Genomic DNA, 17,660 nt, shown 5'->3' on the forward strand with positions numbered 1-17,660 from the left:
GTTTTGGAAATCACAGCAAAATTCAAATTAAATCCAAGTTTAGCTGCCCAATGAGCCACCAAGTTCCCTTCTCTTTTAGTATGATTCCATATGATATGTAAGTTCTTGGACAAATCCTTAATTCTTTTCATCTGCAGATTAACACTCCAATGATGTTCATCCTGAAATCTGCAATACTTCTATAAAATTAAAGAATCAGTTTTAAAAACAATAAATATCCATCCAATTTTCTTAGCCACCTGAAGACCAAAAACCATCGCATCAGCTTCTGCAACCAGAGAAGATACAGGAACAGCCTTAGCCGCAAACCAATAGAGAATAGAACCCATAGAGTCACAACAAACACCCCCCACACTAGCACTATTAGCCTTCCAGCAACCATCAATATTAATCTTAATATAAGGTGCACAAGGTTTACACCAATGCAACAAGGTAATATTCTTATTAGAGGAGCAAACAAGAATAGACAAATTATGCATCATACAAGCCATATTACTCGTAATCTTCTTATTAGGGGTCAAAAATTTGATTCCTTTCATAAGAAAAGATAAAATCTTGCCAACCGTGTGAAGAATATTAGCCTCACCATTTCTAAATATCATTACGAGTAAGCCAAATAAACCATATAATAACAGCAGGGATAGCAGCAAATAAACCATTGTCTTTATGTCTCCAGGAATGTAAAATATTAGAAATACTAGCATACTGAGAAAAGAAATTCGGTAATTTTAATTTCATAGTAACCCGATTCCAAATTTCCACGGTAAATATACAGCTAGAAAAAAAGGTGAATACTAGTCTCCTCATGATTCCTACAGATAACACAGCAAGAAGGAAGACATAACCCCTTCAACTTAAGCAAATCATCAGTAGGTAAAAAATTATGCAAAACTCTCTAAACAAAGAAAGATATGGAAGATTTGACCCATGATTCCAAATCCAGCGAAGATCCAAACCCTAAAAGTCCTGAAAAGAGTTAGCCAGGCTTTTAGCAACAGAATCACCCATTTTACCTTTGATCTTAGGTACATCAATGTTACCACTGTTAAAAGGGATAGAAGATATAAAAATAGCATCATCATTATGAACCATCCTATTAAGCTAATTAAAACACCAACGATTCTCATACCAAAGATCTTTGACTTTAATATCAATAGCAACAGGACCACCATAAGAATCAACTAAAGCCCCCTTCCCCATTCAATCATCAAACCAAAAAGAACAATCACCTTTACCAATATCCCAACAAATAAGATCATTAGTAATTCTGACAACTTTAAGCATTTCACACCAAATAAAAGAATATTTCTTATTGTAAGTAATAGAAAAAGGATGTCTATTCAAACTATATTTAGCATAGCCCAAACAGAATTATTTTTACGAAATCTATACCAAAGCTTCATATAATTAATCTTAATAGAATCAGCTAAGCTACGAAAACCAAGACCACCCTTCTCAATGGGTTTACAAAGCTTCTGCCATTTAGTCCAGTGCATCTTAGTATTACCATTACCTTCCCAAAGAAATTTATTAAAGAGATTTTCAATCTTTTTAATAATACCCTGGGGAATATCCATAATTTGCAAAGAATAAAGAGAAAGAGACGTAAGAACACTTTTGAGAAGAGTGACACGGCCTCCAAAAGAAAGAAATTTATTTTCCCAAGATAAAATCTTATGTCTGATTTTATGAAACAAATTTAAACAAAGGCTACTTCTCATTTTGCCTTTATTAAAAGTGAAACCCAAATAGTTCAAAGGCAGCACAGCTTTATTGCAACCAGTATAATCCAAAATCCAAGCAATAGAGATTCTCTTGGAACAATAAAAGAAACATTTAGAAGTATTAAAATTTAAATCAGAAACCTTCTGAAAATCAACAAGAGCAGCCCAAACTTTCCTAATCGAAAATTTATTACCATTAGTAAAGATCATAAGATCATCAGCAAAACTTAAATGAGAAATACTCATACCACCTTTATGAATATAATTCACACTAGGATAGATCTTAAACAAAGCATTTAAACATCTCGATAAATAATCAAACGCAAGAATAAAAAGATAAGGAGATAGGGGATCTCCCTATTTTATACATTAATAAGCTTTGAAGAAACCACATTTGTTCCCATTAATAAGAAGGAAATAATAGTTGTTGCTAAGAGTACGAAAAATAAGATTGCAAAAAGTATCATTAAAGCCATTAGCACGAAGAATATTCATAATAAAATCCCAACGTATAGCATCAAAAGCTTTCTTAATATCCATTTTAAGAATAATATTCCCTCCTTTGCACTCCTTATCAATATCTATAAGGAGCTCTTGCACAATAAGGCCATTATCACTTATCTGTCTGTCTTTCAAAAAAGCAGACTGGTTCAGACAGAAAAGTTTATTTAAAATAGGTTGCAATCTCTTAACAATAATTTTAGAAATAATCTTAGATAAAATAGTATTCAAGCTTATGGGTATCTGAAAGCATCCCAAGAGTTAGCGTTGTTAACTTTAGGGATCAAGACAATATTAGAGGATTTAAAATACTTAGGCAAATCATGACCACGAAAAAAATCTTGAATAAACAATACAACATCAGCCTGAATAATATTCCAACCATGTTTATAGAATTCAACCGTGAAACCATCAGGGTCAGCCTCTTTGCCAACCTCCATCTGATCAATGATATTTTTAATCTCTGCATGACTAGGAATATGAGTAAGGAGTTATCAAATAAAGGAACATAATTATAAAGAGAAATATCCAGCTGAGTCAAATAAACATCATTATTACTAAAGATATTGGAAAAGAATTGAAAACCACTTTGAGCAATATCATTGATATTATTGAGCACCGTACCATCAGGGCTAATGATTTTAGAAATCATATTAACCTTATGTCTATTCTTAATGCAAGCATGGTAGTAAGTAGTGTTTCTGTCCCCATCCAAAAAATAGGTCTTAGCAGCTTTCTCAGCATAAAACTGCTCCTCCATATCAATAGCCTCATTAAGTTGTTGTTCCCCTGAAACAAAACATCCCATTCTATAGAATTGCTAGCAAAATCAAATTCAAGAGAAGCAACCTTATCTTCAAGCTGCTCAATGTTGCGGTGCAAGTTCCCAAAGACCTCCCAATTTCATTTTCTAAGAGCTTTAGCTAAATTCTTATGTAAGCTCCAAAGTCTATACCCAGAAGAACCAATAGCATTAGATTTTCAATTATCTATAAGAAACTAAGTATATTTGTCATGAAGGGTCCATATATTATAAAATTTAAAATTATACTGCTTTATATTATTGTTGTCCATGATTTTAAAAAGTAAAGGAGCATGATCAGAAGCATTAATGGCCAAATACTGAGCTTTAAAAAGAGAAAAAATATTAATCCAAGAAGGATTAGCAACAAATCTATCAAGACGTTCAAAAACCTTTCACATGGAACCCCATATCATAAAGCCCAGCATCCAGCAAGGTATCATTGAAATTAGAAATTAGATTGAGATTCGGAGGATTTCCACCTTTCTTCTCAAGAGGAGAAGAAATAATGTTGAAATCCCCTTCCATAAGCCAAGCTTCATTCTCCTGCTTAATAAATTTAATCAAATCCCAAAGGTCCAAATAAGCCTGCTTAGTACATCCAGCATAAATAATAGAAAAAAAGAAAAGACTCATTAAGATAAAGAATTCTCAAATGTAATAATTGAGTGTGATTAATAAGAATCTCAATACTCATTGGTTCTTTCCATAAGAACCAAATCTTATTATTAGAGTTAGCAATATAATTAAAAGCTCCAATACGTCTGACATAAGCCTCATTATTCATGCCTGCAACAATAGGCTCAAGAACACCCAAAAATCTTAAATTATAAACATGAATTAAATTTTTAAGTTTATTAGAAGCACACACTTTGGCAATACCCCTAATGTTCCAGATTAAAGTGTTAAACTTCATCAATAACAAGCTTACCCTTATTTAGTCTAGTAATAATAGTCATAGAAGGCTTAGCAACATTCTTACCCTACACTTGGGTTTGAACAGCCTTCGGATTCATATAATGTAATTCACGAACACCTTTAAATTTTCTTTTCCGAGATGATCTTTGAATCATACAATCCTCCTCCAGCTCATTTCGAGTAAGAGCAGGGCAATCCAGAGTAGCCAATCCATCATGCAGAACCATCTATCTATCTAATTCCAAGATTTCAGGGGTACTGACCTTATCCGTATCTTGAACCATAACAGTAGTATCAATATTATCATTTTTGACCAAATCAGTCATAATAGCAGAGGTACAATGAATAGCATTAGAAGTTTCAGTAATCAAATCATTATCAACCAATATAGTACCTATATTATTATGCTCATTCATAGAAGAATTAAATTGATCATCTAAAGAATGCAAAGAACCGTCTCCATAAAGATTAGCCTTAGTGATTTTCAAATCAGAATGCAACTCTTTATTCATCTCTTTATGATTATTTTTATTTTTCCGCAATTCAAGATGGGCATTATAACAATGAGAAAGAAGATGACCAAATATTTTGCAATTAGTGCAATCATGTGGTACAAATTCTTGTTCAGCCTTCTGCCAGTAACCATCATTAGAATTCCCCATCTAAATAGAATCGTGGAAAACCGAAGTAACATCACGTTCAACCAACACTCTAGCCATCCAAGGCCTAGACAAATTACAAGTAGCAAAATCCATTTTCAATGGCTTACCAAAAATTGATCCCAAGGAATAAAAAACTTTCGGATTGAAGTAATGTAGCTTCAGTCCGGGAAAGCGAATCCAAACAGGCACAATAGGGATCTCTTTGGTAGGATTAAAATCAGGTGTCCATTTAAGAAGTTTCAAGTAACATTTCTCAAAGGTCAAGATTTTCTTAGCAAATAGAGAGGTATAATTCTCTTCGAGCTACAACTTAATCATTAAGTTACGGCTATCGATTAACCCTAAATTTCATCCTCCAACCAGATGCAAATCCGAAAAGAACTTACGAATAACCTCCACTTTGGGATGAGTAAATGAAAATTTACCAATTAAAGTATACTTTAGTGGTTCAGTGAGAATGTTTGTATCTTCTTCAGTAAAAAGAAGCGCAGGTTTACCATTCTTGCGAGAGGCTTGTTGAAGCAAACCTCTGTTATGACTATCCTTTATTTGATGTTGGAACTCCTCAGAGAAACGAACTTCTCCAAACCCAAAAGATTTAACTGAAACCACATCTTTGAAGGACGGCGCTGCATAAGCCATGGAAAAAAGCAGGATAGAAAGAAACAAGCCAAAACTAAAGAAAAAAGAAAAGCCTAGTTAGGAGAAACCGAGAAAAGAAAGCTCCCAACGTAGAGAATAAAACAAGGGAAAAACCATCATAAAGAACCAAAGCAAACAACAACACCAAAGAAAAAATGAAAAAGCGAAACAGATCTGAAAGGAAAATGGACAAAAGAAATCGGCTAGAAATCAGGCACAAAACAAAGGAAATGAACAAGAGCCAGCGAAATGAAACGGTTGGCGCTGCAGCAACAGGGCAAAGAAACAGCGAGATCGGGCTAGGGCAGAGGATTGCGCGCGTGGGAGGCGAGGCAAGGAGAAACACAGAACGCGTAGAGCAGAGAAGAGCGATCGAGCTAGAGCACGCGAGATCTCAGAGGGGTAGAGGTCTCGGAGGGGCTTCATCTTTTTTGCGTCGCTCTCGTTCTTCCGACTCCCAATTCTTTTCGTTCAAGATGTCCGATCAAATGAGTGATAAGTCTATTGGCAATGTTTACAAGGAAAAGAGTTGTGATCATGGCCATGGCCATCACCATGACGACATCATCAACAAATGTCACGACTATTCTTGTTCCTACAAAAAAACCAGTCTAATTGTGATCAAAAGAAAGCAGAGTACGTAACTTGGTTCCCCGGAGAATTGATGAGATGTTTAGCATAGTAGAGTTGGAAATTAACTAAGCTTGAATAAATTAAAGGGCTGAAAGGAAACCAATGAGAAACTTGGAAACAAGAAAATCCTCATTTTAGTCTTTTTTTTTTTTTTTTTTTTGAAGTCAAATCAATGATAAAGAGAAAATATTAAACAATTTTAAATCATTTGCGTATCAAAGTGTTGTAGTACTCTCGAATAGATTTGTCTCCCTATTCCAAAGAGGGTGTCAAAGTAGATGGTGTATGCCCTAGATGGTGTATGCCCTAAAGATGTTATTGTCCTGTAAGTATGGGATGAAAAAATACCACAACCTTTTGTCATGCACCCAAGAAAATGATGGTAAAAGAAATTATCGGTTTGAGACTGTTGAGCAGCCATTTGAGAACAAAATAGTCAAAAACGTGTCATTCGCCGTATTTGATAGCGTTCATAAGTTCAAAAGGCAAGTAAACAAATGACTAAGTTACTTAAGAGATCCCATGACAAAATAGAAGAAATGAGATCATTGAAGATAGTTGGAATCAATGAACTGAATAAATATACAAATAGTGGATGATGAGTTTTTTCTTTGAAAAAGTAGAAGAAGACATCATGAAACACCTCTAAGAGAAATGAAAAGAGTATGATAAAGATTTAATCAATTATAAATCAAGATGAACGCAACATATAGATTCAAATTAGTGAGTGTGAGTCAGTGCACTACGTGCACAAGCGAACATGCAAGCACAAAAATGTGAGAACCTGGCTAACTCATGACTCATGAGAGAGGTAAAAGAGTGCATAATTTAGTGTGTTGGCGACCCCATAACACAAACAAGTGCATTGGTGGGTGCAAGACATGAGAGAGTATATGTGTAGAAAAGCACATAATGTGAGCAAACAAGTATCTAAGTGAGGCATGAAGCAAGTGGGTGAATATGTGAGGTGAGGAAGCGAGCGCATAAAGCTAGCAAACAAACAAGAGCTACAAGTAAGAATGTTACACCTAGGAGAAGCAAGATTGGCATGGAAGAAAAGTAAGGAGAGGAGAGGAGAGGGGAGAGAGAGAGAGAGAGAGAGAGTGAGAATGAGAAGAAAGAAGATGGGAAAGGCAATGTTTAGGCCAAAATGTCTAACCGAGCTTTGAGCCATAAATGAAAGAAAACGCATTATTTTTATTCATGATTGCTTGACTTACATGTAGAAAAATAAGAAAAATCTAAAAAGAAAAGACAAAGGATAATATCCACATTTATAAACATATATTAAAATTGTAGACCGGCCTTCCAATCCAGAACTTTCTTCCTATAACATCTTTCTAATCTAGCACTTCCCAACTATTACAATTTCATCATCATAGCTGTTGCAACTTGCAAATAGTAACTAATTTCATCAAAGGACTGCATTAGTCAGCAAAACATTGCCCCATAGGCTTTCTACATACATAACAAGAGGGAAAATTGGGTCTTCTAAGCAGATCACTAAACTTTTTTGTACAAATACAATATTTATTTCTCAAATGAGGAATCAATTACATGATGCCCATTTCTTAGCAAAAAAAAATTAGCTAACGGTACAAAAGTTGTTACAAATTGCATGCAAGGCTTTAAAAGTGCTTAAAGCTTTAAAAGTGCTTTAAAGTAAAAGTAAAGATTGTCAAACATCGTTCACAAAAACATGCAAAGACCAAGAGACTCCATGCACCTTTTGAAAATTGTAAAATTCATGCATAAATTTATAAACAAGTCGATGATGCAAAAAAGCCAAAGGACATGACATTCCTTCTAAGTTCAAACCTTCACCAAGATAAATTACTGATTAAATCTCGACAAACAGCTGCAAAAAAGACAGTTGACAGATCTGATTGGAGTTTTTTAAAAAATTTATATTGCAATAAAAGGAAGAATATTTAAAAATATCATCTAGTCTCTTATGGTTATCAGATGCCTACATGGCAGTCAATCAATAAAATACTAGAGCTTTTAGCCAATCCATTCCTCCGGTGTCAAGCCAGTGTGCGCACCATTAATCGAATAAAATTTTTGAAAAACAAATGAACAAGAGATAGTCAGCATTATAGCACAATCCCGTCACCCTAAACCTTCCAATAGCCTCCAGTCTTACCTGACCAAATGTAAACCTTCAATAGACTAATCAATTTTCTGTAGTCAAGATAGGTTTTTGCATCCATACAAGACTATATAAATGAGCACTATAATTTGAAATTTTGTTGCAATCTATCAAAAGTTTCCAAACTATATAACAACATTAAAATTTTCCATCGAGTCCTACTTCAATAAATTTCTTGAGCTGCTATATATCATATGAAAGTTGAAATAAACTCACACAGCATTGACAACCCAACTGAAAGGTCTTCAAGTGAATGAGCATGTGAATGTCCATGTGCAAAATCAGCCTCGCCAAAACTGCCAATATGGTCATCATGTGAGTGAGAATGTTTGCCACCTGGAAGAATTGGTATTAATTTCAGCAGCTAAGATGTTCCCAAAAAAACTGAATTGAGCAACTAGGACTTGTGAGCATCAAATTTCAAATAAATGGACATCAAGGCTTAGAAAAAGCCAAAGTAATATTAGACACCAAGAAAAACGTAATGAAACTTGCTACGATGGTGCTACACTTTCAGTAATGCAAGAAAGGCTGGAAAGTTTATATCCCCCAAATTCAAGTTTTATAGTTTACAAAGTAACTTGTTAAGAAACTTTTAATTCACATTTACATGGAGAGCAATTTAATATTTTTTTTTCAAATTCCCTTGATAATGTATGAGGGTGGGTTTATTCTTACTCTTTAAATTTCCTTTGATCCTAACAAAATCATCTAAAATTTTCACAACTTGTCAATCAATTACAGTTATCATCAAAAGCCGGCTACTCTTCTCATTAGAACTAGCTCCAATCCATCGATTAAATCTCAAAATGGTCCCTGACAATTTGCATGTGGATAATTTAGTCACAAAAAATCACATTCTCCAATTTAGTCTCTTGGCTATACAAAATTGATCCAAAACGATATTTCATATAAAAATTGGGATACAAAATTTATTTCCCTCGAATATAGAATATTGATCCCAAATTAGTCACTCCACTATAAAGAAATGATCACAACTTATTTCTCAAGAGACCATTTTGGATGAATTGTGCATAACTGAGGGAATAAATTGGCCATATACGAATAATCTAGTGATCGTTATGGGATTTAACCCTCCAATCCATCCATAATATTCATAGTAATAAAAAGGTTAATTTGCAATCATTTTCATTTTTTTATTATTATCAAAAGAATATATGTTGACAAAATATAAAACCACCATTCATTTAGAACATCAAAATTGCACGGGTATGAAATGTGGCATAATAAACACAAAATCAAGCACTATAATTATTGTTTGCTTAAAAATAAGTTGGGTGTTTTTTTTTTTTTTTTTGTGAATTGTACATTTATGTTTTTCATTTTTTTTCAAAATTTAATTTTACATCATTGAATATTAACTCAAATGTTTGTACTGTGATGTGAGCTTAGTAGTGCAACAATGTTGGTCCTTTCTAATTCTTGTGTTGATTTTTCCTAGACAAACTCCTATAACTTTGTCTATAGAGTAATCAAAACTTAGATTTACAATTTAAGTACCTTTGATTAGCAAAATACTTTCAAAAATTTAAAAGAATTAAAATAATAAATGAAAAAATATTTAACTTTCATTAAAAAATTATTAAATATATAAATACTGAAGTTAACTTTAAAATCATCACTAAGCTTTTTATTGAACTCGGTAATCCAAAAAATATGATTTTCTCATAAAACACAGCACACAAGTGAGTCAAAAAGAATTAAATTGATTAGAATAATATATGATCCCAACGATTAATCAATTTAGACAATGTAGTAAAGAATTACTATAGACAAAACTATAGTGCAGGTAATAAAATTAAATTTAAAGAATGATTTATTCAATTGAACAAGAGAAATATATTAGATTTTAAATTAAAGTGAAAAACTCTTAGTCAATAAAGATGATCCCTAGAGTTTGAAAAGTAAAATGAAAAAAAGAGAATAAAAAACGAATAAAAAAATAAAAAAGATGAAAGATGAAAGAAAAAAAAAAGATGAAAAAGTGATTGAATATTAAGCATTTAAGTCTTTTCTAGACTCCTAAAAATTCAACTGTTAAAATTTATCATATTTTCATTATTTATATTATATTTAGGAAAGAAAATCTATTTTATGCTCATTTGAAAAAATTAAACTAAAGAATTTTATAATTTTTAATCAATTAAAATCATTAAAAATCAATTATTCATATAAAGAACTAAGAAATTATGACTCATAAGAATATCAATGAAAATAGAAATTTAAGCAATGATTGGGTTACTTTGTATTTGTTATTTATGATTTGGCATGACAGACTTAAGTTCTTTAAATTATTTTTCAATAATATTAAATTTTAAGAAAAAAATGCTATCAAAGGACTTGGAGAATTAAATTTATAGTTAAGACTTTGAAAATTTTATTAAGTTTAAAAATGCATAAAAATTAAGTTTATTTCCATTTATTACCAAAGGCATGTGGTAATTGATGAAGAAAAGCATCCCCAAGCATAGCTCCAGCCTGCAAACAAAAACATCAAACAACATGAACAAGGTTGTGGGAAACAAGAAACCAAAAAAAAATGGCAAAAATTAGAAGGATGAATTCTACCACAGTCAAAGTACCATAAAAAATAATAGTCGATTCTGTGAAAAATTAATAAGATGGCTAGTAGGAAGTCCATAAGCGTTTTTTAACGGATAACTAGCAATTAAGAGAGGAGAAAACATAGAATGTTCATTGTTGAGAACATGAAATGAAAGTTAGCTGGATAAGAGATATTTAATACGGTTAGAAACATAGAACTAGCGAACATTGATGAACGTGAATAAGCTAGCATATTTCAGGTTATTCAAAGTGTTAAACCTGTATTGCAATGGAAACATGTTGAAAGAAAATCCCTGTACAAATTGCAGTGGCAACTGTAGGTCGACGGAGGGAAAGAACATAGTGTTGAGCATGGAGCCTGTTTGCATTGCAAAAGCAGGCTCCAGAGCTTTCTAGTTCCTACGAAGGCATTCAAGCGCCCCCAAAGGAGCACCCATGCACTTCATGGGAGCAACCAAACGCCCAAGGGGGCGGCCCAGCGCTCCAATCCAGAAGACTGAGCGTCACTGCACCCCAAAGTGGCGCTCGGGCACACAGTAGGGCGCCCAGGCATCCACTGCAGGGAGTCTGCGTCACGTTTTTGCTAGTTTCAGGTCCAGAAACAAAGCGATTGGAATTCAAGCGCCATAGAAGGGTACATAGGCGCTAGTCTTCCTGCAGTTTAACCCAAGTGAGAGGAAAGAGAACACCCAGAAGTGGAGCTATAATGCCAAGAGCAATTTGTAAGCAGTTAAGGATTTAAGATCTTGTTTCACAAAGAATCAAATACTCTCGCAGTGTATTCCTCAACTGTACTTAAAAGGTGCAGAGTGACGTCTGTGCAGAGGGTGGATTTTGGCAAGTGTTTTCTCCTATCAGATCAAGAGAGGAATGAGTGTGAATTATTGCAAGTTCTAGTGATGTAGAGATTGGATAAGAGTGGTGTAATTTTGTACCATTCACCTTCATGAGAAATTTTTGGTAGGTGTGACTCAGTAGTTTTTTACTTCTCTAGTTTTTCCATGTTAAATCTCTGTATGTTTTTTTTTTTAATTCTTTGTTTTGTGTTTTTGTTATTGTTCTGGATCTCTCGAATTGGTGTGTTTTTCAGTGGTGTGATTTTAGTTTTGAATTGAGTAAATCTGTAGTTTTCAGATAATGGTGGCGAGTGTCATAATTAGAGGTTCAAGAGGTGTTGAGCAGCAGAGGGGATCATACATGGCTTCACTCCAAGACACACAACAAAATTGTGTCGAAATGATGTGGTTGAACGCATGAATAAAACCATCATAAAGTGTGCCAGCAGTATGAGATTCCATCCAGCTTGATGAGCAATTTCAGGCAGAACCAGTGGACACTAATGTTTATTTGACCAATTGTCATCTGTCAGTACCTTTGAAGGAAGGCTTGTCTAAAGAAGTTTGGAGTGACAAATGGATAAATCCATCTCACCTAAAGATATTTAATTATTTTGTATATGTTCATGTTGATGCAAGGTCCAAGGGTTTACTTAATTTGAAGTCTCTCAAGTGTACTTTGATTAATGGGTATAGCTAAAATTAATTTTAGTATAAATTATGATGTTACTTTCAATTCCCCTCATGCCTACCTTATGCAGCAAACCCATTGACTTCCTACACCTATCTTCACCTTCAATACCCAACCTCCTCTTCCCACCGGCAAGCTTTCACCCAAACAGCGACCGGCTCGTGACCTATTTTACATTCAAAGCCAACAAAAAATCCTACTGTCTTATCCCATCACAAATGACCGTTGCTTCCCTTTGCATATCCCCATACCACTGCTTACCTTTGTGGATCCACAACGCTCACCCCAATCGGGTCTCCACCACAAACCGGCGATTACTTCTCTCAACTCGAAAAATCACCAAACCATCACCCGACTTCCAAACAATTTGTCGTCTTGCTGCCACGAGTTCCTCGCCTCACATAAGTTATAATAAGGGGCACATTTAAGTACCCATTCAGGTTGTTCCAACTCAGCGAGGAAATCAATTTTGGATACTTACGCAAGTACCTGAAGACCTATACGCATTTTTTAGGCAGGTAGGTTAGAAGACACACATGGAAACTAAGTACCCGTTCAGGTTGTTCTAACTCGACGAAGAGATCTGTTTTGGTCATTCATACAGGTACTCGAAGGCCTATACGCGGACGGGTAGGTTAAAATACATAGCCCTGGTGTTTAACACTACCCATACACATCTTTTTAGATAGGTGGAGACATTATTCTAGCTAATTACCTCCCCAACTGAGGAAAGGTTTCCTGAACACTACCAAAATTTTGATTGAAAAGTAGACTGAAATAAAATAAAAGAAGAGAAGTCAAATTAATCAAAATATAAAAGAACTCAATTTTATTTAAAGACAAATTGCAAAATCATAATAAAAAAGAGGAGTTTATGTGAAAATATGAAAATCAAATTTAAATATTAAGCATAAGCTACAGGTGACTCAATAGCTTGTTAACGAGCACGAATGCAACTGCAATAATCTCAGTCACTCAGTAATAAGCATAAATAAGACCTGCAATAAATTGCATAGCCCGCCAACAAGCACGTGCAAGACTCTCTAATGAATATTCAAACTATCATATCGGGTTGAAAAGACAATTGAAATTCAAATAAAACTTAAAATGGGGTGGGAGAGAACTCAGTTTGAATCAACTTTTATTGAAATTTAAAATTTAACAAAATATGAATTGAATACAAATAAATGTCATATTTTTAAAGAACCATCAAGAATATAAAATGTGTATAATTCACCACCGGATCTGCAACCCCCCGTACGAGCAAACAAAAGAAGATATTTGAGCTTAAATGAAATATTTGCGTGCAATTTAATGATAAATTAATCACACATATACTCAAATTCAAATGAATTCAAAACTAAAATTATTTTTAAACTTGAAGATGTTATTTTGAAATTTATGAAAAAAGTAGTATGCATCTACCTCAAAATGCATTCATTACTACAAATAAACCCGTAAGTGCTCCGACCATGATGCTGAAGGATTGATCGTACGGTTTGAATATGTTGTGCAGGTTTAAAATGAATCGAATATTAAAATATATTATTTTAAAAGTGTGTTAATATCTCAAAATGCCAATTTGTCCTATGCTCTAAAAAGCATGCAAATATGCAAATTTTACAAAAGCAATCTCTTCTCAAAATTAAATCTAAATATCAAATTGTGCATGCTCCTGATCGGGTTGTCTTATCTATAAGACAATGTCGTAAATCACACTGGCCCAATCCAATGTTCCCCCTAATAAGAACTAGAGTTGACGAGACTAAGTATCACTTAGTCTGATCCTTCTCCGTGTAGAGATTGAAACTGATAAGACAGACTAATAACTGAATATTGGTCTTATATACGAAATGGCTGATAATTTATCACTATATCTATATGAAATTATCAAGCTTTTGATCAATAAATTATCTCAAGCAGATATCTTCAATATTATTGTACTTTCCAAAAAATGAATAAATGAGATCAAATCATAGATCTAATCCTCTATGAACGGGGCAGAGTTGACATGGTCTATAATATAATAAATGATTTCAATCATCTCAATTTCTGAAAAATGATCCTCTATAAGCAGAACAGAGTTAAAAAGGTTCAAAACTTTGATAATCAATTTGATAGAAAATTTCAACTGAGGGGTGAATTCAATTGATATAATTAATGAAATTGATACTTTGTAGGCAGTGTAGACTAGACAAGGTTCTAATTCAATCATGTGTCAATCTCATACCCAATCATTTACAGGTAAATATAAAATTGATAGTTTTTTGTTCTGATAAAAATTATCGGTCGATTTTCTTTCGGGAATGAATTTATGATTTAAATATGTAAATAATTTTCATTTTGAAAATAGTGTCTTAATTTTGAAACATGAGACCTTAAAAATCTCATTCATGTTATAGTTTAGATAGTTGAGCACAATACCACGAGAAATACACCACCCCGAGAGGCAGACATAATACTTGTTAGTAGACTCGACCATTTAAACCAACGGATTAATGACATACGTTTAGTCTGTGAATTTTGTGACATATAATTGTCCTACCTAGTATAAATATTAGATAGAGTTTATATTATCTGAGTTCCTAATTTTTTATAAGGGCAAGCCCCTATGGTTAATTACATCGAAATCACTTAAGGAAATCACTTAAGAAAACTCTCGATAATGAACAAATGTTTCATCTCCAAGAATTCAAAGTTGAGTTTTCACGATTGTTTGTAAGAAAAATTAAGTGGGAATGGACCAAATAGGAACAATTATTATCGGAGTCAAAAGAGCGAAAGGTAGGGGTTGTTGCAGACTCTGAGGCAAATCTCAATGATCTCCCAAATTATCCAATTGTTTGACTTTACATCTTAAAAGTGAAGTTCTTTGGCATTTACTTGTGTCATATATTTAGAATTAAAGCTTATATTTGCATAACACAGTCATAAAAATAGCTTAAGAAAATAAGAGGGCTTACTTCATACCAAACGAACAATCTTAGAATCTTAAAAGAGTTAGGACTTATATTGCACAACACAGTTGTGCAAAGGCCTAAAGATGAAGAGAAGATTTATACTGTGTTAAACGAACAACCTCGAAGTCCTAAGGGTTTATGTTGTTTAAAACTAAAGAAAAGTTTTGTTGAAGTAGATCTGCTTCATTGTTGAGTTTTGATTGTCATCTGAAATTTTCCTCCCTCCGCTTACTACTTGTTCTGAACTCCTTGCTATGATGGTTTTAAGTTTAGGGTTTATGTTTGAACTAGTAATTATTGTTGGGTCTCGGTGCTTGGCGTAGGGTTCCTCCTAAACAAGTGGTCTACTGTTTTCTGCCCTAGAGGTCTTTGCAGATATATTAAATAATATCTAAATAAAACATGTTGTAAGATACAATAAAAGGAAAATGTAGTAAAAGAAAAGTAATAGCACGTACCTGCCGCCCCCGATGTTGTTGCTAAAAGGTTAGCATTATAAATAAAACATGCAAATGTACATAAATTAAGCAAAACACGAGGAAACATGAGCAGGTGGATCAAGTTAAATAGCATATATAGAAGATCAAGGATAGATATAAGAATATTAAGTTGGGGGAATCAGAATCAGGACCGAAGCCCTAACAATTTCTCTAATGACATCTATAGGCAACCATGTATATGAGACCCAACATACGATAAAAGACTAGCAGCAAGACAATCAAGAGAGAGTAACCCTCAGCCCGGTCTATGTGACTGACACACGAACTTGCCAAAAATAACACTAAAATATTATTAGTTTGTCATATATAAATAATTTAAGTTTTTCTTTTATCAGGCAAAATATATAAGTGTTATTGGAAAAGATGTTGTATTATATGTTTACACATTTTTGTGAATTAGATAATTCAAGAATCAGTCACACTGATGGGCTAAAACCACCAGTAGCCCACGAGAACAAGGGCGGCCATTTACCAAATGTTGGTGAATAGCAGTATTAATCTCACATTCTCACAAGGTCCTCTGGCTTAGGAGATACGATATTATTTCACTATCCCGCATACTTAGATGCATTTTTCATCATCGTTTGTGCCACCAAAACCTCCAACTTACACCAGGTCAATGATCCGTATGTGGCCACATTTTAAATATTCACAGTTGCTTAAAAGGGTTTGAGTATGTTAAGTTGTAACGGGATAATTCTCATTAATTTGAAGGGGCCCGAATCAAATCTCGGTGAGTCCTTATATTTTAAGGATGATTTTCCTTAACAAATTATAATAAGTCAAAATATCATATGGAATTTCCAAAATCTTATAAAGGTATACGGAGAGTGACTCCGAACAACTTTAAAGTCTCATGGACTAGTCCAAGTTCATTTGGTCTTGCTATATTGTTGAGTTGATCGACCCGTGCTGGATTAGGAGTTATATTATTATACTTTAAATTGTGCCCAGTGTAATCTTGGTGATGTCTTCATTAGCCCACCAGAACGGCAAATGGTCAATCTCTATTTTTGTTGTTTCAAGTGTATGTTTGTAAATATCGGGGGGAATTCCACATTATTATCCTTCAATCGAACTTGAGTTTATCGTACTTCAAGATGCTTCATTGTTACTTACACTTTCTTGGATTGCTCCTTAGTGGTTATAAGTTAAACCTAGCTCACTACAAGGTTCCTTCAAGGCTTTAGGGGCAAATTTATAATTTTGAAAATTATGTAGAATGTATTTGATTTTTATCAATTGATTAATGAACTCTCTCCAACCAACATTTAGGGTTCAATTCAGTGAATTATGAAACTTACAATCCATCCCCCCCTCACCATTTGGTCATCCAAATATTTGCATCTTCTTATACCAAATAATTTAAATATTTACAATTTTACCCCTTTTTAGAAAAGACCATGAATGGTTTACTACCCCAATTACCTTTCATGTTGAATCACTTCAGTGAATTCATCATCATAAATTTTACCCTTTGTTGACCTCACTTTTGGTTGAGGTCTAGAAAACTTCTTTAGTAGCCTAGGTCTAGCCATAGGACTTTCCTATTGACTAGTCTTAGAAAATTAGAAGAGGTACCCCACCATTAGAAATTCAAAACTCTTCTTTTTACTCAGCTTGAAATTCCACATATTGATCTTAACCTCTAGCATTTAGTAGGAAAGATCATTATAAGAGAATTCAAGAAGAGTCCCTATAGGATTACTTGGCTTTAGGATCGACCCTGGGTGTTGACTTGGAACTAGGATACACCATATCTTCACAATATATTAATCCATGGTTCATTTAGAATGGATATTTATCCAATTCTATGTGGAATGCTTAACTTGGTCTTTTGCCCCTAGGCACCTCCAAAAATTCTATGTGAAATGCCTAACTTGGTCTTTTGCCCCTAAGCACCTCCAAATTACCTAACTGCCCTTGGAACCTAAATTTGTTTGCCAATCCTAAATTTTGCCAAAATACCTAAAATTGATCAAACCACATTTCAAACACCTTAAATACATCCAAAGTTTTCAAAATTTCCAAAAATAACCAAATTACCAAGATA

General features: G+C 33.7%; 1 protein-coding gene across 1 annotated transcript in view; it reads right to left on the bottom strand.

The window, feature by feature from the left end:
• The window catches only part of LOC110021658 (IAA-alanine resistance protein 1), a 47,234-nt gene that overhangs the window by 13,212 nt on the left and 16,362 nt on the right, over positions 1 to 17,660 (bottom strand). Inside the window, exons 4-5 of the mRNA XM_020720241.1 lie at positions 10,482 to 10,533; positions 8,251 to 8,370 (exon numbers count right to left, since the gene is read on the bottom strand). Coding sequence (XP_020575900.1) covers positions 8,251 to 8,370; positions 10,482 to 10,533 — 172 coding nt within the window. The remainder of the gene's footprint in view (positions 1 to 8,250; positions 8,371 to 10,481; positions 10,534 to 17,660) is intronic.

The sequence above is a fragment of the Phalaenopsis equestris genome, unplaced genomic scaffold (assembly GCF_001263595.1).
Source record: "Phalaenopsis equestris unplaced genomic scaffold, ASM126359v1 Scaffold000137, whole genome shotgun sequence".
NCBI lineage: Eukaryota > Viridiplantae > Streptophyta > Magnoliopsida > Asparagales > Orchidaceae > Phalaenopsis > Phalaenopsis equestris.